Raw genomic sequence first — 24,135 nt, 5'->3', positions numbered from 1 at the left:
CTGGTCCCATCACTTCATGGCAAATAGATGGGGAAGCAATGGAAACAGTGACAGACTTTATTTTGGGGGGCTCCAAAATCGCTGTGGTAGGCAACTGCGGCCATGAAATTAAAAGATGCTTACTCCTTGGAAGAAAAGTCATGACCAACCTAGTTGGCATATTAAAAAGCAGAGACATTACTTTGCCAACAAAAATCCGTCTAGTCAAAGCTGTGGTTTTTCCAGTAGTCATGTCTGGATGTGAGAGTTGGGCCATAAAGGAAGCTGAGCACAGAAGAATTAATTGATGCATTTGAACTGTGGTGTTGGAGAAGACTCTTGACAGTCCCTTGGGCTGCAAGGAGATCCAACCAGTCCATCCTAAAGGAAATCAGTCCTAAATATTCATTGGAAGGACTGATGCTGAAGCTGAAACTCCAATACTTTGGGCACCTGATGTGAAGAACTGACTCATTTGAAAAGACCCTGATGCTGGGAAAGATTGAAGGCAGGAGAGGAAGGGGACGGCAGAGGATGAGACGATTGGATGACATCACTGACTCAATGGACATGAGTTTGGATAAACTCCAGGAGTTGGTGATGGACAGGGAGGCCTGGTGTGCTGCAGTCCATGGGGTTGCAAAGAGACAGAAACGACTGAGCAATTGAACTGAATAGAATCTTGAATGACATTCTCTCTGCTGCTCTGCTTTGTCTTCTGGTAGGAGAAAGCTAACAGATTTCTCTCATGCCCTGTGCTTCACTGCAGTGGTCCTGTTAGCGTATTAGGGTTCCCCAGTAAAGCAGAACCAATAGGATTTGTACATTTATTACAGGTAATTGGCTTATGAGATTATGTACAAATGCATGTATGCATTTATTATGTTATTGGCTCACATGTTTGTGGAGGCTGGAAAGCCCCAACATCTGTAGGGTGAACCTGCAAACCAGAGACCTGGGATATCCCATGGTGTGCTCCAGTCAGCATCTGAAGTTCTGAGAACAAGGCAGTCTTGAGACCCAGGAAAAAACAATGTTTCAAGTCCAAAGGCAGGAAAAATCCAGTGTCCCAGTTCAAAGACAGTCATACAGGAAGAATTCTCTCCTAAATCGGGTGAGGGTCAGTCTTTTTGTTGTATTCAGGTCTTCAACTGATTGGACGAGGCCCACCCATATTAAGAAGGGCTATCTGCTTTAATCTTAATCTTATGCAAAATCACTCTCCCAGAAAAACCTAGAATAACACTTAACTAAATATCCAGTCACCTTGTGGCCCAGTCAAGTTGACAATCAACGTTAACTGCCACACCAGATTTAAAGTTACTATGATCTGAAGGTAATTTGCAGAATATGTGAGAAAAAAGTTTTATGCAGAAAGAATTTTTAGAATTAAACTCCATCATCAAAAAAATAGGGGATATTTGTGGGAGAGCATTTTAAAGCTTAATTCAAAAAGATGGGAAATGATGTTGGCTTAGTACTTTGAAGTGGTATACTTTCCAGAGATTCTGTATTCAACATTCAGTTACAGGAAGCCAGTAGGATTTATACTAAATTTCATGATGCTAATGAAAATGAAGATCAGATACTGGCCCATTGTAAATATAACAGGAAGACCCAATATCCCTTGACACCACTTAGGAAGTAGAAAAAAGTCCAAACTGAATATAATCAACCCTCTAGATCTAACTACCAGTTTACAGGAAATAGAGGGAGTACAGCTACACATTCAGTGACATGATAGAGATGAAAGAGTGGAGTCCAGAATGTAGAATATTCTACAGGACACGTATGACCCAGTTTCTCCAATAAATAAATGTCTGAAAAAGAGAGATAGGAAGCGGGAATTTACACATTAAAAGCAACTTAAGAGACTTATATGACCAAATACAATGTGGAAACTGGATTCTGATTCAAACGATCCAGATGTGAAACAAACAAAAATTAACAAATTAAAGAGAAGTCAGGGGGAGGTATACACTGACTGAAATGATCACTATAATCTTATAAGCATGCTGATAGCAGTGTATCTATAGTAAAGATGCTGCTTAGCATTTTAATTGGGTAGTAGTCACTTGAGCAATGCATTTGTCAGAATTCACAGACCTGTACAGAAAAAAGATGTATTTTACTGTATATAAACCCTAACTTAATAAAACTACACATTGCAAAGAGAAGGAAATGCCACAGGAGAAAACAGACAGGAAAGAACACCCTGAAACAAAAAAAACTGGGGTTTTGAGTGACAATGGACAAGGCTGTTCCAACTCCAATGAGCAGTAACCAAGAGTTATAACATGAACTAGGTCGCGAAGAGTCAGACACAACTGAGCGACTTGACTTTCACTTTTCACTTTCATGCATTGGAGAAGGAAATGGCAACCCACTCCAGTGTTCTTGCCTGGAGAATCCCAGGGACGGGGGAGCCTGGCGGGCTGCCATCTATGGGGTCACACAGAGTCGGACATGACTGAAGCGCCTTAGCAGCAGTAGCAGCAGTCATAACTCAAATTCCCTACTGGAGCAGAGCATCCTGGCAATTCCTACAAAACATAATTTGATCATTGTTATCGGGTTGTAACTGCCAAATTTTCCATTATCCTCTTTTCTGAATAAAAATTTAAGTTCCTGGATTCTGGCCATACTCCACTCTGGTATATCAGGTGTGTGAGTAGCATGAGGAGGAATGGGCTGATATGTCTCTGGGCCATGAGGAGTGGCATTCAGGTGTGATGAAGAGAAACACGTTACCCAGCAATGCTGGACTATCTTGGAGAGTGAGTAGGTGTGCTTCATGTCATGGAAGGAAGTGTATATAAGGTACTAAGGGGGCTGAATGGGTAGGACTGTGATTAAGGTTGCTCAGTTCAGTTCAGTCACTCAGTCATGTCCGACTCCTTGTGACCCCATGGACTGCAGCACACCAGGCTTCCCTGTCCATCACCAACTCCCAGAGTTTACTCAAACTCATGTCCATTGAGTCAGTCATGCCATCCAACTATCTCATCCTCTGTCATCCCCTTCTCCCGCCTTCGATCTTTCCCAGCGTCAGGGTCTTTTCCAATGAGTCATTCTTCGCATCATGTGGCCAAAGTTTTGGAGTTTCAGCTTCAGCATCAGTTCTTCCAATGAATATTCAGGACTGATACCCTTTAGGATAGACTGTTTGGATCTCCTTGCAGTCCAAGGGACTTTCAAGAGTCTTCTCCAACACCACAGTTCAAAAACATCAATTCTTCAGTGCTCAGCTTCCTTTATAGTCCAACTCTCACATCCAGACATGACTACTGGAAAAACCATAGCTTTTACTAGACAGACCTTTGCTGGCAAAGTAATGTCTCTACTTTTGAATATGCTATCTAGGTTGGTCATGACTTTTCTTCCAAGGAGCAAGCGTCTTAATTTCATGGCTGCAGTCACCATCTTCAGTGATTTTGGAGCCCCCCAAAATAAATAAGGCTGCTAGTTTACCCAATATCCATTTTCCTTTCCTTACACAGTATTAGAATTTAGGCTATGCATCTGGTCAAGTAGAACAAAGACAACATTTCACAGTCTGATTATAGTTTTAAAAAATTTTATACAATTTTAAAGGTTACACTCCATTTACAGTCATAAAATATTGGCTCTATTTCCTGTGTTGTACAATACATCCTGTGGTGTACCTCACATCCAGTAAGTACTGCACCACCGAACTGAAGTATTTAAAGTGATGCTTTAGATTGCTGAAAAGAAAAAAAGCCAATGAGAGAAAAGAAAATCAATGCTCATTTGAGCTCTAATATGTGTTTTGTACATCCACATGATTCTCTTAAAGTTTTTTTCTAATTGAGAAATTATATTCATTATACTTTAAAGAAACAGCCCCAAATGTTGAGTTGGCCAAAAAGTTTTTTTTTTTTTCATTTTCACCAAGAACTTTACTGAATAATGTATTTACTGCCTTTTGCCATTTTTCAGACAACTTTATAATATTTTCATCTTTTTGATCAAAGAACTGTTCCAGATGTCTTTTATAGTTTTCCAGGGAATTGAATTTTTTCCATTAAGAGAACTCTGTAAAGACCAAAACAAATGAACATCTGAAGTTGCAGTGTCTGATGAAGATGGTGGATGAATCAGAACTTCTCAGCTAGACTGTAACAATTTTTGCCTGTTTATCAAAGAAACATGCAGTCTGTGTCATCCTGATGTAAGAGGATGCACTGTCTGTTGACTAATTCCAGATACTTCGTGCAAGTGCTGCCTTCAGGTGGCCTAATTCAGAGCAGTACTTATTGGAATTAATCATTTGGTTTTCCAGAAGAAGCTCATAATAGAGGACACCCTTCCAGTCCCACCATACACACACATTACTTCTTAGGACAGAGACTGGCCTTTGGTGGGGTTGGTGGCAGTTCATTTCACTTGCTCCACGATCTCTTCCATTCCATACTATTGTACAGTATCCACTTTTCACCACCCATTACAATTTGTTTTAATGGAGTTTTTGTTAGGTGTCAGTAGAGAATTCCATATGGAAATGCAGTCAAGGTTTTTCTCGCTTAACTTATGTGGAACCCAAACATCAAAGTGATGAACATAACCAAGCTGGTGCAAATGATTTTCAATGCTTGATTCGGATATTTTGAGTATGTCAGCTATCTCCTGCGTGATATAACATTGATTGCTCTCAGTTAATGTCTAGATTGGATCACTATTAACATCAATTTGTCTATTAGATCATGGAGCATTGTCCAGTGAGAAATCTCCAGCACACAAATTAGCAAACCACTCCATACACTGCACAAATCTTTTAATTTCAATATTTTTAACCTTACTTGAAATAATAAAGCATAATATGCCAACAATGTTTTCTTCTATCTTCAATATTAAAATGGCTACACAAAAATTCACTAATTTTGATGTTTTTTTAAAATGCCTGCTGATACAACAGCTGTCACAATATGAATACAATATAATGAAATTGTTTCAAATGAAGGGTAAGAAAACTAAGAACTACTAGAGCCATCATACAGAAAAAAAAAAAAAAAAAACCAACTTGTGGCCATCCCAATACTTTAAATCATTGGCATGTGTTTTTGAAAGCAGCATCCTTTTCCTAATATTGCATGGATTCAATCTGACTTTCTTGAAGTGACAGTTCTTGTTTGTTATCTTTCTCTTCATTGTGGCTCTCATTTTTCTCTTCTTGTAATAATTTGTACAAGTTCTCATCTTTCTGTTTAATATCACAAAGAATAGATTCCATAGAATAGCCAAATTCAATAAGGGCATAAGCCTTATTTACATGGCTATAAAAATGCCCAAAGCTGTGCATAGCAACCAACTTGCCAGATGCATTAAACACTGGGGAGCCAGAAGACCCACTAGAAAAATAAGTATCATAACTAAGTGTGTTAGTGCTCCACACCTCTGACAAGAAACTTCTCTGGGTAAACATAGGGAAAGCATTATAAATGTCTGAACAGGATCCTGGTACTACCCCATCTGAATAATGTTCTTTGTACCTCTCTAACCGTTGCTCTAGAGAAATCACAGAACAACCATCTATTTTCTTGATCTGGCCTTCTGGGTGACCAATTAAATAAAGTAAACCATCAGATGGTTGACGAAAAATCAGTTTTGACAGACCTGGAGGAAATCCATTTCCATTTTCACTCAGTTTTAAAATGGCATAATCTAGAGTTTCACCAGACACCATAAACCATGGCTCAAAGGAAAGCCAATCAACATCGTTAGGGCAGAACTCTTTATAAGTAAAAGTAACCTTTACACATGTGCTTATTATATCTGGCCATGACTTTCGATCTGTACCTTCTCCCACGATGAGGTGTAAAACATGTCTACAGGTGAAAATAAAACCATCGTTGAAAACAAAGCAAGTAGCATTGCCTGTGTTTCCATTATTGTCCCATTTCATGAATCCAACTGACTTACTAAGATGAACAAGACGTTCACAGATTGCAACTGAAACAGAATTTTCAGTCACTTTTCCAAAGTAATGTTTATACATGCTGAATTGTTTAGACGTTGTCAGTTTCATTCTCTCCCGTTCTTCCTGAAAATACTTTTGTATCCGAAGTGCTTCTTTATTAAAATTTGGATACTGATGCATCATAACTTTATTCAATATTTGTAAATTCTTTACCCAGAGATTAGTTGTCTCCCTTTGGATTGCCAGAATAGCATATAGCCTACCTAGAGAGGGCCTTCGCCTAACTCGTGTGATTTTTCTCCGAAGTCTTTTGTAGAGATTATTATTGTAATAACGTTTAATTTTGGAAATGGACCGGCGTGTCTTATGTTTAATATCAAGCCCTAGACTCTGACATGGGAGAATTTTTTCTCTGTTGTGTTCTACATCTTCAGTTTCTCCATCTTTCTCTGGTTCATGGGCTTTGCTCTTAGACTGTGTTAAAGCCTGCAGACTGATATCTGCAGTGGCATTTTCATCTTCTGGTTTAATTTTTATATGGGTACATTTCTTGATAGACAGTTTTTTAAGAATTTCCAATTCTAAGACTTTTCCAGATACTATATCCACAATGGACTGTTTTCCATAAATGTTTTTGTGATCTCTTAGTGTCCACTCAAGTGTGTCTAGATTTGAGAGAAATCGGCCATCATTGCAAAGGGCTTCTTTGATAGTCTCACCTTTCAAGGCATAGACACAAAGTGTAGTTCCTTGTACATGAAGTTCATTAATCTTAACAATCATCTTTCTGGTCTTCCCAATAGCAACAACGTGAAAAAGAATGCATTCAGTGTCTGGATTTTTACATGGGCGTAATACCTGATCATCTTTCTCGTTACTCCTTTGACCAAATGTTATTTTCAAATGGGAACCACTAGGTAGGCATCTGAGAGGCATTCCTAAATTTATATACGCTTTTATTGTTTCTTCTTCATAAACAATGATGTTCTTATTTACATGTTTCTTCATCCTTTCACTGAAATGGTCATCAGCACTCAGAACTGAATAGATATTCTCATTGGGCCCACCAAATGCTGTAAACACTCTATGGTCTAACTTCCTGCGGCGTTCATTCAAACTAAAGGTGAAAAGACATTTCTCACTGGTGCTCACGTGTGGGTTCTGTCGTTCAGAGGATGTTTCCTGCTCAATGACTTCACTTTTAACTTTAATGGTGCTGTTACGTTCTCGTATGTCAGACAGAGACTGATCAACAGGTGTGCCAGAACATGCCTCCTCTATGACAGTATCCTTAGAAAAGGAAAGATTAAAAATTTAGTAAGGATCACCTTTAATAATAATGTCCCATGCCTTTTGAATTATAAAATCAAAATATACCATGCTGCATATGAGTTCATGTTTCACTAAGCAGTCTGTCAGTGCTTTTGCATATCATTAAACAACCTTTGAAAACATAATTTGAAGGGCTATATGATAGTTCACTGTACAATAGTTTCTAATCCATTCTTCTATTGCTGGCTATTTAGATTATTTCTAATTTTTTTACTATTCTAAATATGACAAACTTTTCTATACACAAAACATTTTGTCTAAAGTCTTAAAATATTTTCCTATGCTAGATTCCCAGCAGCGGAAATAGATTATAAATGTACTTCACCACGTACACTGCCAAACTGCTTTCTCGGAAGGTCACATCAATTCCCCCTCCCCGTTCTTTCCTTATTGCCCAAGGAAATCAGTATTATGGTTAATTCTTCAAAAGGATTTGAGTACTACCATTTTAAAGGTTTGGTAACTGGGAGATATAGCTTGACTTTTTTTTTTACATTTATATGTATTTACTTACTAACAAAGCTGGTTTAACATATCACTTGGACATTTGAAGTACCACCTTTTAAAAAATTCCTGTGAAATATTTACTGTCCAGTTTATTCTGTACATGGTATCAACAGCACTAAGGAAAGATACTAACATGATTAATGAATCACAGGATTGGACAGATATACAAATCCATATTTAAAACATATTATACAATCAGTTGGAAATCGCCTAGGAAAAAGTATTTTGATAATCTGCTGGCAACAGATTCTTTAGGGACATATACATATAGTGGCTCAGATGGCAAAGGAACTGCCTGCAATGCAGGAGACAAGGGTTCAATCCCTGGGTTGGGAAGATACCCTGGAGAAGGAAATGGCAACTCACTTCAGTATTCCTGCCTAGAGAATTCCATGGACAGAGGAGCCTGGTGGGATACAGTTCATGGGGTCGCAGAGTTGGATAGGACTGAGCAACTAACACACACATATAAGTAGCATAGTCTTTAGCTTTGTCTGTTTTTGATTTTTGCATAAATGCATCTTTTGAATGTGTCTTCTTTTTTTATTTTTAGTTTTATTTACTTATTTTACTTTACCATATTGTATTGGTTTTGCCATACATTGACTTGAATCTGCCATGGGTGTACATGAGTTCCCCATCCTGAACGCCCCTCCCACCTCCCTCCCCATCCCTTCTCTCTGGGTCATCCCAGTGCACCAGCCCCGAGCACCCTGGATCATGCATTGAACCTTGACTGGTGGTTCATTCCACATATGATAATTTACATGTTTCAATGCCATTCTCCCATACCATCCCACCCTCACCCTCTCCCACAGAGTCCGAAAGACTGATCAATATATCTGTGTCTCTTTTGCTGTCTCACATACATGAATATGTCTTCTGCGATTTGTTTCACTATTTTTTTGATGTTCTTTCCAGTTGATGGAGCTTTAAATTCACTTTCACAGTTAAATAGAATCCACTGAAGAAATTAACTGGTTATGTGCATTTCAGTTATTTCTAGTTTTTTTTTTTTCTACCAACTACAGTAGTACAGTTCTGCTGTGAATATCTATTAATATGTTTCCTGGTGCACACGTGCAAGAGTGTCTCTTGGGAATAGATTAGGAGCTGAATTGCTCAACATCTGGAATACACATACTCACCATTATTAAATACTGTCAAATGATTTACTAAATGGTTGTACCACTTTACACCTCTACCAGTGGGAAATGGGAGTTCTCACTGCCTCCACATCCTTATTAAAACATGGTACTGCCCAACTGTTAAAGTTTGCCAATCTTGTGAATGTGAAATGACATCTTTCAAAAAAATTTTCACTAGGGTATAGTTGACTTGCAATGTTGTGTTAATTTCAGGGGTACAGCAAAGCTAATCATGTATCAGTTCAGTTCAGTTCAGTGGCTCAGTCGTGTCCGACTCTTTGCGACCCCATGAATCAGCACGCCAGGCCTCCCTGTCCATCACCAACTCCCAGAGTTCACTCACACTCATGTCCATCGAGTCAGTGATGCCATCCAGCCATCTCATCCTCTGTCGTCCCCTTCTCCTCCTGCCCCCAATCCCTCCCAGCATCAGAGTCTTTTCCAATGAGTCAACTCTTCACATGAGGTGGCCAAAGTACTGGAGTTTCAGCTTTAGCATCAGTCCTTCCAAAGAAATCCCAGGGCTGATCTCCTTCACAATGGACTGGTTGGATCTCCTTGCAGTCCAAGGGACTCTCCAGAGTCTTCTCCAACACCACAGTTCAAAAGCATCAATTCTTCGGCGCTCAGCTTTCGTCACAGTCCAACTCTCATATCCATAAATGACCACCGGAAAAACCATAGCCTTGACTAGACGGACCTTTGTTGGCAAAGTAATGTCTCTGCTTTTCAATATGCTATCTAGATTGGTCATAACTGTCCTTCCAAGGAGTAAGCATCTTTTAATTTCATGGCTGCAGTCACCATCTGCAGTGATTTTGGAGCCCAGAAAAATAAAGTCTGACATTGTTTCCACTGTTTCCCCATCTATTTCCCATGAAGTGATGGGACCAGATGCCATGATCTTTGTTTTCTGAATGTTGAGTTTTAAGCCAACTTTTTCACTCTCCTCTTTCACCTTCATCAAGAGGCTTTTTAGTTCCTCTTCACTTTCTGCCATAAGGGTGGTGTCATCTGCATATCTGAGGTGATTGATATTTCTCCCGGCAATCTTGATTCCAGCTTGTGCTTCTTCCAGCCCAGCATTTCTCATGATGTACTCTGCATGTAAGTTAAATAAGCAGGGTGACAACATACAGCCTTGACGTACTCCTTTTCCTATTTGGAACCAGTCTGTTGTTCCATGTCCAGTTCTAACTGTTGTTTCCTGACCTGCGTACAAATTTCTCAAGAGGCAGGTCAGGTGTTCTAGTATTCACATCTCTTTCAGAATTTTCCACAGTTTATTGTGATACACACAGTCAAAGGCTTTGGGATAGTCAATAAAGCAGAAATAGATGTTTTTCTGGAACTCTCTTCCTTTTTCGATGATCCAGCAGATGTTGGCAATTTGGTCTCTGGTTCCTCTGCCTTTTCTAAAACCAGCTTGAACAACTGAAAGTTCACTGATCACGTATTGCTAAAGCCTGGCTTGGAGAATTTTGAGTATTACTTTACTAGCATGTAAGGTGAGTGCAATTGTACAGTAGTTTGAGCATTCTTTGGCATTGCCTTTCTTTGGGATTGGAATGAAAACTGACCTTTTCCAGTCCTGTAGCCACTACTGAGTTTTCCAAATTTGCTGGCATATTGAGTGCAGCACTTTCACAGCATCATCTTTCAGGATCTGAAACAGCTCAACTGGAATTCCATCATGTATACATACATATATATCCGCTCTTTTTGTTAAGATTCTTTTCCCATATAGACCATTACACAGCACTGAGTATAATTCCCCATGTATACAGCAGGCTATTATTAGTTATCTACTTTATATATGTGCTTAGTCGCTTAGTCAAATCTGACTCTTTGCAACGCCATGGACTGTAGCCCACCAAGCCCCTCTGTCCAAGGGGATTCTCCAGGCAAGAATACTGGAGTGTGTTGCCATGCCCTCTGCCAGGGGATCTTCCCAATCCAGGGATTGAACCCGGGTCTCCTGAACTGCAGGCATATTCTTTACTGTCTGAGCCACCAGGGAAGCCCAACTTTATATATAGTAGTATGCATATGTCACTCCAAATCTCCCAATTTATCCCTCCCCTGAAATGGCATCTTATTGGTAGTTTAATAAGTTTAATAACTTCTGCCTGTTCATGTCTTTTACCCATCTTTCTATTGGATTATTTTTCATTATTGAAAGTACTTTATATATCCTGGACACATATTATTTATTCATCATATGTATTAAAAATGTATTCTGAGTTTGTGGACTTCCCAGGTGGCTCAGATGGTAAAGAATCTGCCTGCAGAGCAGGAGACCCAGGTTGGATTCTTGGATTGGGAAGATCCCCTGGAGAAGGAAATAGCAACCCACTCCAGTATTCTTGCCTCGGAAATCTCATGGACAGAAGTGCCTGGCAAGCTACAGCCCTTAGGGTCACACAGAGTAGGACACGACTCACTTTCTTTCACTTTCTAAGTTTGTGGATTGCTTTTCGTATCAGTTCAGTTCAGTTCAGTCACTCAGTCGTGTCCGACTCTTTGAGACCCCATGAATTGCAGGACACCAGGCCTCCCTGTCCATCACCAACTCTTAAAGTTCACTCAAACTCAAGTCCATCAAGTCGGTGATGCCTTCCAGCCATCTCATCCTCTGTCGTCCCGTTCTCTTCTGCCCCCAATCCCTCCCAGCATCAGAGTCTCTTCCAATGAGTCAACTCTTCACATGAGGTGGCCAAAGTACTGGAGTTTCAGCTTTAGCATCAGTCCTTCCAGAGAACACCCAGGACAGGTCTCCTTCAGAATGGACTGGTTGGATCTCCTTGCAGTCCAAGGGACTCTCCAGAGTCTTCTCCAACACCACAGTTCAAAAGCATCAATTCTTCGGCACTCAGCTTTCTTCACAGTCCAACTCTCACATCCATGCATGACCAGAGGAAAAACCATAGCCTTGACTAGATAAACCTTTGTTGGCAAAGTAATGTCTCTGCTTTTCAATATGCTATCTAGTTTGGTCATAACTTTCCTTCCAAGGAATAAGCGTCTTTTAACTTCATGACTGCAACCACCATCTGCAGTGATTTTGGAGCCCAGAAAAATAAAGTCTGACACTGTTTCCACTGTTTCCCCATCTATTTCCCATGAAGTGGTGGGACTGGATGCCACGATCTTCGTTTTCTCAATGTTGAGCTTTAAGCCAACTTTTTCACTCTCCACTTTCACTTTCATCAAGAGGCTTTTGAGTTCCTCTTCACTTTCTGCCATAAGGGTGGTGTCATCTGCATATCTGAGGTTATTGATATTTCTCCCGGAAATCTTGATTCCAGCTTGTGTTTCTTCCAGTCCAGCATTTCTTATGATGTACTCTGCATATAATTTAAATAAGCAAGGTGACAATATACAGCCTTGACGTACTCCTTTTCCTATTTGGAACCAGTCTGTTGTTCCATGTCCAGTTCTAACTGTTGCTTCCTGACCTGCATACAAATTTCTCAAGAGGCGGATCAGGTGTTCTGGTATTCACATCTCTTTCAGAATTCTCCACAGTTTATTGTGATCCACACAGTCAAAGGCTTTGGCATAGTCAATAAAACAGAAGTAGATGTTCTTCTGGAACTCTCTTGCTTTTTCCATGATCCAGCAGATGTTGGCAATTTCATCTCTGGTTCCTCTGCCTTTTCTAAAACCAGCTTGAACATCTGGAAGTTCATGGTTCATGTATTGCTGAAGCCTGGCTTGGAGAATTTTGAGCATTACTTTACTAGCATGTGAGATGAGTGCAATTGTGCAGTAGTTTGAGCATTCTTTGGCATTGCCTTTCTTTGGGATTGGAATGAAAACTGACTTTTTCCAGTCCTGTGGCCACTGCTGAGTTTTCCAAATTTGCTGGCAAATTGAGTGCAGCACTTTCACAGCATCATCTTTCAGGATTTGAAATAGCTCAACTGGAATTCCATCACCTCCACTAGCTTTGTTCAGAGTGATGCTTTCTAAGGCCCACTTGACTTCACATTCCAGGATGTCTGGCTCTAGGTGAGTGATCATACCATCATGATTATCTCGGTCATGAAGATCTTTTTTGTACAGTTCTTCTGTGTCTTCTTGCCACCTCTTCTTAATATCTTCTGCTTCTGTTAGGTCCATATCATTTCTGTCCTTTATTGAGCCCATCTTTGCATGAAATGTTCCCTTGGTATTTCTAATTTTCTTGAAGAGATCTCTAGTCTTTCTCATTCTGTTGTTTCCCTCTATTTCTTTGCATTGATCGCTGAGGAAGGCTTTCTTATCTCTCCTTGCTATTCTTTGGAACTCTGCATTCAGATGCTTATATCTTTCCTTTTCTCCTTTGCTTTTCACAGCTATTTGTAAGGCCTCCCCAGACAGCCATTTTGCTTTTTTGCATTTCTTTTCCATGGGGATGGTCTTGATCTCTGTCTCCTGTACAAGGTTATGAACCTCCGTCCATAGTTCATCAGGCACTATATCAGATCTAGTCCCTTAAATTGATTTCTCACTTCCACTGTATAATCATAAGGAATTTGATTTAGGTCATACTTGAATGGTCTAGTGGTTTTCCCTAACTTTCTTCAATTTAAGTCTGAATTTGCCAATAAGGAGTTCATGACCTGAGCCACAGTCAGCCCCCGGTCTTGTTTTTGCTGACTGCATAGAGCTTCTCCATCTTTGGCTGCAAAGAATATAATCAATCTGATTTCGGTGTTGACCATCTGGTGATGTCCATGTGTAGAGTCTTCTCTTGTGTTGTTGGAAGAGGGTGTTTGCTATGACCAGTGCGTTCTCTTGGCAAAACTCTATTAGCCTTTGCCCTGCTTCACTCCATATTCCAAGCCCAAATTTGCCTGTTACCCCAGGTGTTTCTTGACTTCCTACTTTTGCATTCCAGTCTGCTATAATGAAAAGGACATCTTTTTTGGGTGTTAGTTCTAAAAGGTCTTGTAGGTCTTCATAGCACCATTCAACTTCAGCTTCTTCAGCATTACTGGTTGGGGCATAGTCTTGGATTACTATGATATTGAATGGTTTGCCTTGGAAACAAACAGAGATCATTTCTGAGATTGCATCCAAGTACTGCATTTCGGACTCTTTTGCTGACCATGATGGCTACTCCATTTCTTCTAAGGGATTCCTGCCCACAGTAGTACATATAATGGTCATCTGAGTTAAATTCACCCATTCCAGTCCATTAGTTAGCTGATTCCTAGAATGTCGATGTTCACTCTTGCCATTTCCTGTTTGACCACTTCCAATTTGCCTTGATTCATGGACCTAACATTCCAGGTTCCTATGCAATATTGCTCTTTACAGCATCGGACCTTGCTTCTATCACCAGTCACATCCACAACTGAGTATTGTTTTTGCTTTGGCTCCAACCCTTCATTCTTTCTGGAGTTATTTCTCCACTGATCTCCAGTAGCATATTGGGCACCTACCGGCCTGGGGAGTTCCTCTTTCAGTATCCTATCATTTTGCCTTTTCATACTGTTCATGGGGTTCTCAAGGCAAGAATACTGAAGTGGTTTGCCATTCCCTTCTCTAGTGGACCACATTCTGTCAGACCTCTCCATCATGACCCACCCGTCTTGGGTGGACCCACACAGCATGGCTTAGTTTCATTGAGTTAAACAAGGCTGTGGTCTGCGTGATTAGATTGGCTAGTTTCCTGTGGTTGTGTGTCTGCCCTCTGATGCCTCTCACAGCACCTACTGTTTTACCTGGGTTTCTCTTACCTTGGACATAGGGAAGAAGCTATTAGGTGGCATCAATACTGCTAGAATACAGACCACACTTTGAGAAGGACAGAGTTCCTTAACCTAGAGTAGTAGTTTGCAACTTTCTGCAATGATGGAAATTTTCTATATCTGCTTTGTTCAATATGGCAGCCATGAGCCACATATGGCTTCTGAGCACTTGAAATGTGGTTAGTGCAAAAGAAAATTAATTTTAAATTTCATTTACCTTTAATCCAATGAATCATTTTTGTTATTTCAAAGTTAGATGATTTTCCCCTGACAAAATGTTTTTACTGATATAGTCTACTGTGATCTTGTACTAAATCGTATTCCCAGTATTACTTGCCTACTATGTTCTTGAATTCTCCTTACATACATACCATCAAATCTAGCTATACTATTCTTCAAATAGGTTTGCCTGTGTACATGACTTTACCCAGACTATTCCCTTATACTTGATCCACCTACCTTGTGAAATTGTGGCCATTCTTTAAGATATTTCTCACATGACATAACTTTAATTTCTTGAGTCTCAATTAAACACTCTTTTCTCTGCACTCTAAAAGCACTTGTTTATATTTTGATTTAGTATTACTATTTTGCATACTTTGAGTAAAACCGCGTGTTGGTCCAAAATTGCGTTCTGAAGTCTGATTGCCTGGGTTAAAATCCTTGCTCTGAAGTCCATTACTTTTGCAATTTTAAGAAAAGTGAGGGTCAGTTTCTCTATTTAGGGATGATAATTTCTATCGCAAAGAGTTTTATTAAATGTTAAAGGAGATAATCCACAGGAAGTGACAAGCCTAATTCCAAGTACTCAGTAATTTCTCAGTACATATTAACTACCTTATTATTTTTGCCCATCTATATTTCCAATGATACTGAATGTCTATACTGTCACCTTGCTGTTTAACAAGGTATTCTTTGCTTTGTTAATTCATATACTATCATTTTGTTTTTACACAAACACTTATATATATGATCTCCATAAATATATTTTAAATAATACATGAGAAGGGGTTATAATTGCCATTCTTTATACACTTATCCCCTTCAAGGATCCTAAGACAGTTCTATAGTTAGAGTGTCATTCCAGCAAAGTTGTTTAGAAGTACACACACCTTTGATGCTTCAGGTCTGGTACTCTGGTCATTTCCTGTAGCACTGAATGATGTATTCTCTTCAGTCTTTATGAAATTCATGATGAGTCCCAAGAGAATATGACTTTCTTCCACTACTGGCCAAGAAAGAGAAACAGGATTGAATTTACCAACCCCTTAATGACTAAAACAATAAAACACAACATATATGAAATAATAAGTTTCAAACACTGGTTATCAGGCAGGGCAAAACAGTGATCTCTGACCCCTAAGAGAGAGAGAGAGAAATCGGAGGTAGGACCTACAGACATCTACCTTGCTGCCTGGGGAGCATCTCCAGGCTGTATCTCAGGGAAGGGAGACACAAGCAGAGCCTGGCACTTTCCCCAAGTGGAGAAGACAAGCTAAGAGTCCTGGTGGGCCCAGGAGGCTGGAGTTTGTAGGGCTAGAGTACTAGAGAGCTACAGCTACACAGAGTGTTAGAGATCTGTAGTGGGCACTGCCGGGGTCCAGCCCCGGCTGATCCAGGGAGTTCGAAGCGGGGATGGCGTCGGTGGGGATCAGGATACAATAGCTTCAATTAGATATTAATTAAAGATGTAAAGAGTAATAGAATGAGGATAGCTCAGTAGGAAAATTCAGTGGAGAAAAGAGGCTGAGTAGCTTGGTTTACGCGGGAGACCAATAAAACTTCAAGACAAGAAGCTTGCACCACTTACGTAGGCCGCAGGTGTCCTTCCATTCTCCCAAAGGAGAGGAGACACTGAGGCCTCCCCGGTTGGATCTTAGAAGCCCAGGCATAATTAGTAAGCATGGCGGGTTCCGCACTCCAGATGGAGACTCAGCCAGAGTGAGAGAGAGAGAGAGAGAGAGACATGGGGAGACCAGTCTTTCAAGGAACTGATCCCAATTCTTTATTTTCCATGGTCTACTTTTATACACTGAGATGTTAAGCAAAAGTCACGCGGGGTCAGCAATCCTGAGTTTTATCAAAGTCAGGTGCTTCGTACAAATGTATACAGAGGTCTTAGGGGTGTTACATCATCTTCTGGCCAGGGGGCCTGCTGACAATTTATGACCCTCTCCTTGTGACAGCAGTCAGTCAACCAGGACGCTTATTTTTCCAGGGGTGATTATTCTTAAAACAGATGCCACCCAAATAAAGTTACATTCCTATAGGGTGACGGTGTAGTGGGTTTTAGTTAAGGAAAGAATTTACTTAGCCTAAGGTCTACCGTGATTAATATCAAAGGTTAATACTTATTCTTCTATATATTCATTAATGTGTGTAAGGGCAAGGGATGTGGAGACTTAGCAGTAAACATTGGCTCAACAAATGAAAAACCCTTCACCAATACAATTTCTAATCAGCCCACTATACTTATACTAATGGTTTTCTAACTTTTCTAAGGAACCTGTTTTTAGAAGGTTTAAAGCATCTCGTGCCTCTCACGGTTGGGAGGCTGTGAGCAATCACATGTGGCTGGACAAGCCTGTCAGGTAGGCTAGAGAACCTTCAGAGGAGTTTGTAAGTTAAAACACTCTTGTCACGCCCAGGAGTTTTTATTAACTGGAGCTCTAAGTTAACTGCTTCTCCGAAAGAGGTGGTGGGGGACAGCCCCCTGTAAAGTCAGAGGTGTAGGTGAGGGCACAAAGTAGTAAAGTAGGCAGGCTCTGGTTATGGGGGTAGATGCTCAAGGATTTCCAGGGGGACTCTTGAGGCTTGACCCCGCCTTTGCGTATGTCAAGCCTCCTTCCTCATGACCTTTGCCACAGGCGGAGTGCCTCCCACCGGCTCCCCGCAGGGCACCCTTGAAATTTCAGCTGACTAGCGGTCTGTTTCTCACACTCAACTGAGAACAGTTTCTGTTTCCCACACTCAGCTGAGAATAGTTTCTGTTTCTCATGCTCAGCTGACAATAATTTGTGTTCCCAAAAGTCAAACTGGAAAACTTCATAATTCATAACATATTAGGTATTGACAAAAGTATTAGCCATAGACCAAAGACTGCTCTGGTCCCACCTGACAAAATTTAAAAGCAAGCTTTGGAAGCGTAACACTTTTCCACTAACACAATTAGAACAAAGCTCAAAAATGCTGATAGGAATAGAAACATTTCTAGCGCTCATATATGTGAAATTGACAAAGTTTGATATCCAGTACAATTCTGAGGCATAAAAAGAAGCAGAAAAATAATACCCACAATGAGGAGAGAAGTCAATGAACAGAAACATATCCAGAAGTGACTCAGATGATAGAACTAGTAGACAAGAACATTAAAATGGTTATTATCTTGGATATCTGGCCAAAGTGACAGGGACCTGACTTGCCCTTCAGTCTGAAAGCAAAAGAAGACAATAAGCTAAACAGATGGAACAAGAATTTGCAAGGAACTAGACATCATGCAGTTCGTGGCAGTGACAAATGAAGGGCATCCTGTGATGACTCCAGCTGACTGCCTTGAGAGATTCCAGGCCAGGGCGCCATGAGGGGCAGCCAGGCAGGGCCCGTTGGCATTCCTGACTTGAGGAGACAGCTGAGAGACCAAGGTGGCAGGAGTTCAAAAGACACAGAAAAGAGAGACCTGCACAGAGGGAAGTCCGGATAGATGAACACTCCGAGGCATTCAGCTGAGAACTGATCACAACAGCAACGGAAGAACTACCCGGGGCCAGGAGAGAACCTCCACAATCCACCAAACCTTCGCGAGGTGATACTCCTTTTAGAAATCTCAGTTTCCTCATTTGTAAATTAAGGAGCTCGGCTGAAAGTTGTATTGGTCCTGAGAATTCTCCCCTCTGAATTTTTTTTTTTTTTTAAGAAGAAGAAGATACCTGAATCCCATCCTCACTACGCTTGGGATGCAGTTATGGGAATCTCCACTATTAAATCAACTTTAACCACCACCACCACCTTTCCACGCCCAAGGCACACAAACGTTAACTGGAATAGCTCCCTAGGCTATCTGGAAGTGTCCTTCCAGGTGTAAAACTCTTGACCTTTGAACCTGGGGAGGGGGTTACCACAAGAGAAAACTGCTTATGCCCCCTCCCTCCAAAATTTTCTTGGATCTGGGCTGAGATCCTTCTAACTGGCGCCCTTGACAAACCTGCGCCTCGCCGCCCCAAGAACTCCACGTCCTCCTCAAGATCAGAGGAGCCGCTCACAGAAGCGGAGAATCTGCCCCGGCGGTGAGGGTGATGGCGGGACAGGGATCCGCGATCCAGGTTGCGAGGACGGCGCTCGGAGGAAACTCTTCCCGCGCGAAAGTTATCCCCCTGCAGAAGCCGATTGGCCGAGCCACTGAGAGCGGCGGCCAGAAAGGGTGGAAGCGGACCCGGTTGGCGGGGCGGTTCGCGCGTCGGGAGACGCGCGCCCGGCGCGTCATGAGGGCACCGCCTCCAGCCGGTCCATTCGCGCGAGACCCAGCGCTCTCGCCACAGTCCGCGTCCTTGTTCCGGGTCGGGCTTCGAGCCGTCCTGTCCCTTCATGCAGCCCGCCCCCGCGTCCGCTGCTGTCCGGAGCGGGCGGAGTCGGCGGACTCACCCGTCCCCGCAGCGCCGGTTACATGAAGGCTGCGCGGAGCGCGGGGCAAAGCGCTTGGCCTCCGGAGCCGCGAGGCCAATAGCGCGGCCCGGCGGCGCAGGGAGCTCGGCCGTCACGGCTCTTCGGCCACTGTCGGGCGGCCGGCGGCTGTGGACTGGGCTCTGGAGAGGCTCCCCACCCAGCCCGTGGGGACGTCGGCGCGGTGAGCTTCGTCAGCTTCCAGCGCAGAAATGGTCCAAAGCAGGCAGTCGAGTTTCTGTCTCTAACAAAGGAGCCAGCTTAGCTTAGAACTTGTTGCAACACGGATCCTCCAGCCAGGAGGAAGAGCCCAGCTCTCCTGGTTCCCAGGCCCTGCATGGGTACATGCAGAATTTTCCAGTCCCAAGGGAGGGCTCCAGAACTAGGCGTTTCCAAACTGACGACCAAAGCAGGGGCTTGAGAAAACATCGTACAGTTTAAGAAACAATAGGAGGGGATGCCTTCACTATTAGGTGCTGTTTTGGAAAGGCTGGTCACAGAAGGGGAGAACACAGTTGATACGTGAAGATGGTGACAACTCGTTTGAAATAGATGTTTATGTAAAAGTCGATGATATTGGAATAGTACTGAAAGCTTTTCCTAACTTGGCTTAATGTAAAATATATACAGAGAAACTATAATCACTGCTTAAATTCCAGGTACTCAGTGGGATTTGGAGAGTAAACTTTAGAAGTGTTACTGTAAAAAGCTAGAAGAAAAGAAGAGAAAAACTATGAGACTTTCATCAAATCGCTGTTATTCCTTCAATCATCTTAGAGCACACAGGTGACTGATAGTAACATACGTAGATGGAGAATGAATTATTGCACAAGGGACTTACAGATTCTCTTATCTTTGTAGACCCTGAGGATGTTAAAAACTTGTAAAAAGGAAGCAGTAGAGAATGGTGCTATTGAAGTTGCCTGACATTTCTAGGGACAGAGAATTTGTCCTGGAAAGGAACAGACCTTAAGGAGCACATGTATTTGTCATTACCACTAAGTACCTTGTGGGCTGGATTTTATTATAAATTGAAGATTTATTCTAACAGTTTGAAACAAGGGTGTGATATAACCTGACTTTTAAAAAAAACCACTGGCAGCTGTGTGGACCAAAAACTCTAGGGGGCAAGAGTGGATGCAGATGAAGAAAGCAATTAGGAGGAGGCTCTTCCAACTTTCCACCAATGTGGGAGGCACAGCTTGACTGGTATTGAGGTGTGAATACTGGTTGGATTCTACATGTATTTATTTATTTTATTTTGGGCTGCACTTCAAGGGGTGGGGGAATCTTAGTTACCTGACCAGGGATTGGATCCATGCCCCCTTCAGTGGAAACCTAGAGTCCACTGAGTAAAGTGGAGGAAGTCCCTGTATATATTTTGAAGGGCAAACCCATATGCTTTGTGTACGGATGGAGGGAGTTGAAGAAACAAGAGAAAAAGAGGGTTCAGTCATGATTTCTGGGCTTTTGACTTGAGTAAATGGAGTAAGGATAAAGTCTCCCTTAACTGGTGTGAGAAATCCAGGGAAGGAGTTGCTGCCGGCGTGTGTGTCTGTGAATTCTACTTTTGACATGTTGACTTAGAGATACTAATCCACTCCAACTGAATGACGAGTGAAATGAAAGAATTCACATTCAATACGTGATAGTGAATACCCAGGGAGGGTCAGGAAGGGGCATAGAACTGACCATGGCAAGCAGTAACAGACTAAAGTGGAAGAAGAACAGAGACATAAAGACAGAGAAGATTCAACTAGATGATGGTAATGACTTTGGCCATTAACTAAGAACATTTGAGATGCAGTGAAAAGGCAAAGGATAAGAGGCTTATGGAAGCTTCCTGATGGGAGAGACAGGGGGAAAGTGGGTCTTGTTCTGATGGCGGGGCCATGCTCAGTAAATATTTTTTTTAATTAATTAATTTATTTTAATTGTAGGTTAATTACTTTACAATATTGTAGTGGTTTTGCCATACATTGACATGAATCAGCCATGAGTGTACATGTGTTCCCCATCCTGAACCCACCCCCCCCACCACCACCTCCCTCCCCATCCCATCCCTCAGGGTCATCCCAGTGCACCAGCCCTGAGAACCCTGTCTCATGCATCAAATCTGGACTGGAGATCTGTTTCATATATAATAATTAGTAACTCTTTAATTCAATTTTCTACTGATGGATGGGGTTGTGTTTCCTCCCTGTTGTTTGACCTGAGACCAAACTATGGTGGAGGCAATGAAGAAAATGGCTACCTCCTTCAAAAGGTCTCATGCATACACTGCTGCACTCAGTGCCCCCGACCCTGTAGCAGGCCACTGCTGACCCAGGCCTCCGCTGGAGACTCCTGGACACTCACTACCAAGTCTGGGTCAGTCTCTTGTGGGGTCACTGCTCCTTTCTCCTGGGTCCTGGTGCACCCAAGGTTTTGTTTGTGACCTTCAAAAAGAAGTAGGGCAAAGGCTAACAGTTTTGCCAAGAGAAGGCACTGGTCATAGCAAACACCCTCTTCCAACAGTACAAGAGAAGATTCTACACATGGACATCACCAGATGGTCAATACCAAAATCAAATTGATTATGTTCTTTGCAGCCAAAGATGGAGAAGCTCTATACAGTCAGCAAAAACAAGACCGGGAGCTGTCTGTTGCTCAGATCATGAATGCCTTATTGCCAAATTCTGACTTAAATTGAAGAAAGTAGGGAAAACCACTAGACCATTCAAGTATGACCTAAATCAAATTCCTTATGATTATACAGTGGAAGTGAGAAATAGATTCAAGGGATTAGATCTGAAAGACAGGTGCCTGAAGAACTATGGACAGAGGTTCATGACATTGTACAGGAGGCAGGGATAAAGACCATCCCCAAGAAAAAGAAATGCAAAAAGGCAAAATGGTTGTCTGAGGAGGCCTTACAAATAGCTGTGAAAAGAAGAGAAGTGAAAAGCAAAGGAGAAAAAGAAAGATGTACCCATTTGAATGCAAAGTTGCGAAGAATAGAAAGAAAAGATAAGAAAGACTTCCTCAGTGATCAATGCAAAGAAACAGGAAAACAACAGAATAGGAAAGACTAGAGATCTCTTCAAAAAAATTAGAGATACGAAGGGAACATTTCATGCAAAGATGGGCACAATAAAGGACAGAAATGGTATGGACCTAACAGAAACAGACAATATTAAGAAGAGGTGGCAAGAATACACAGAAGAACTGTACCAGATAACCATGGTGGTGTGATCAACCTACCTAGAGCCAGACATCCTGGGATGCGAACTCAAGTGGGTCTTAGGAAGCATCTCTACGAACAAAGCTAGGGGAGGTGATGGCATTCTAGTTGAGCTCCTTCACATCCTAAAAGATGATTCTGTGAAAGTGCTGCACTCAATATGCCAGCAAATTTGGAAAACTCAGCAGTGGCCACAGGATGGAAAAGGTCAGTTTTCATTCCAATCCCAAAGAAAGGCAATGCCAAAGAATGTTCAAACTACCACACAATTGCACTCATCTCACACACTAGCAAAGTAATGCTCAAAATTCTCCAAGCCAGGTTTCAACAGTACATGAGCTGTGAAATTCCAGATGTTCAAGCTGGATTTAAAAGAGGCAGAGGAACCAGAGGTCAAATTGCCAAAATCCACTGGATCATCAAAAAAGCAAGAGAGTTCCAGAAAAACATCTACTTCTGCTTTATTGACTCCACCAAAGCATTTGGCTGTGTGTCACAACAAACTATGGAAAATTCTTCAAGTGATGGGGATACCAGACCACCTTATCTGGCTCCTGAGAAATCTGTATGCATGTCACAAAGCAACAGTTAGAACTGGACACGGAACAACAGACTGTTCAAATTTGGGAAAGGAGTAAGTCAAGGCTGTATATTGTCACTCTGCTTATTTAACTTATATGCAGTACATCATGTGAAACGCTGGGCTGGATGAAGCACAAGCTGGAATCAAGATTGCAAGGAGAAATATCAATAACCTCAGATACACACATGACCCCCCCCCCCCCTTTATGGCAAAGAGTGAAAGTGAAGTCACTCAGTCGTGTCCGACTCTTTGTGACTCCATGGACTGTAGCCCACCAGGCTCCTCCATCCATGGGATTCTCCAGGCAAGAGGACTGGAGTGGGTTGCCATTTCCTTCTCCAGGGGATCTTCCCGACCCAGGGACTGAAGCCAGGTCTCCCACATTGTAGGCAGACGCTTTACTGTCTGAGTCACCAGGGAAGTGAAGAAGAACTAAAGAGCCTCTTGATGAAAGTAAAGGAGGAGAGTGAAAAAGTTGGCTTAAAACTCAACATTCAGAAAACTAAGATCATGGCATCAGGTCCCATCACTTCATGGCAAATAGATGAGGAAACAGTGGAAACAGTGGCTGACTTTATTTTTTTTGCGCTCCAAAATCACTGCAGATGGTGACTGCCACTGTAGGAAGCAAGTACAAGAGAGAAAAAGCAGACCCCAGGAAAGGGATGCGAAAGCATTATCAACCTTGCTGACCAGACACCTCAAGACATAGGACTCTTGGATTAAGCCCAGAGGGAACAGAAAAACATCTTGAAAGCAGGATGTGTGCCTGGAGGTGGAAAGCCATCATCAGACTATTCCATGACCGGGCATCTCTGAGTCAAATGTTTTTCGCATCTGGAACTTTGTTATTGAGACAACAACTTAAATCATTAGTACAAGTAAATCTTTCTTAGTTCATCTTTATGTTACATTCCTATCCTGTCTTAACAGCCTTGTGGCTCCATATGCTTCTGAGAACGCGTTTTCCCTTGCACGGACTCCCCTGCCTGAAAACATGTAATAAAGCTGACTTGATCGGTTTGGGC

The 24,135-nt window shown here is 41.9% G+C and overlaps 1 protein-coding gene across 4 annotated transcripts; it reads right to left on the bottom strand.

Moving 5' to 3' along the window:
- Nucleotides 1-3,539: 3,539 nt before the first annotated feature.
- FAM111B (FAM111 trypsin like peptidase B) lies at nucleotides 3,540-19,036 on the bottom strand. Of its 4 annotated transcripts, none has more exons than NM_001205654.2 (3): nucleotides 18,847-19,036; nucleotides 15,758-15,873; nucleotides 3,540-7,207 (listed from the first exon to the last, which is right to left on the bottom strand). In NM_001205654.2, exons 2-3 carry the CDS (start codon nucleotides 15,836-15,838, stop codon nucleotides 5,081-5,083), a joined length of 2,208 nt encoding a protein of 735 aa, NP_001192583.1. In that variant the 5' UTR covers nucleotides 15,839-15,873; nucleotides 18,847-19,036; the 3' UTR covers nucleotides 3,540-5,080. The 4 variants fall into 4 exon arrangements, with proteins under 4 accessions (NP_001192583.1, XP_005216653.2, XP_010811254.2 ...); XM_005216596.5 differs by having other exon boundaries at nucleotides 15,758-15,870; nucleotides 18,847-18,981; XM_010812952.4 differs by lacking the exon at nucleotides 18,847-19,036 and adding an exon at nucleotides 16,456-18,840.
- Nucleotides 19,037-24,135: the final 5,099 nt, after the last annotated feature.

This window comes from Bos taurus, chromosome 15 (genome assembly GCF_002263795.3).
Source record: "Bos taurus isolate L1 Dominette 01449 registration number 42190680 breed Hereford chromosome 15, ARS-UCD2.0, whole genome shotgun sequence".
In the NCBI taxonomy this organism is placed as follows: domain Eukaryota; kingdom Metazoa; phylum Chordata; class Mammalia; order Artiodactyla; family Bovidae; genus Bos; species Bos taurus.
This window is presented reverse-complemented; position numbering and strand designations above follow the sequence as displayed.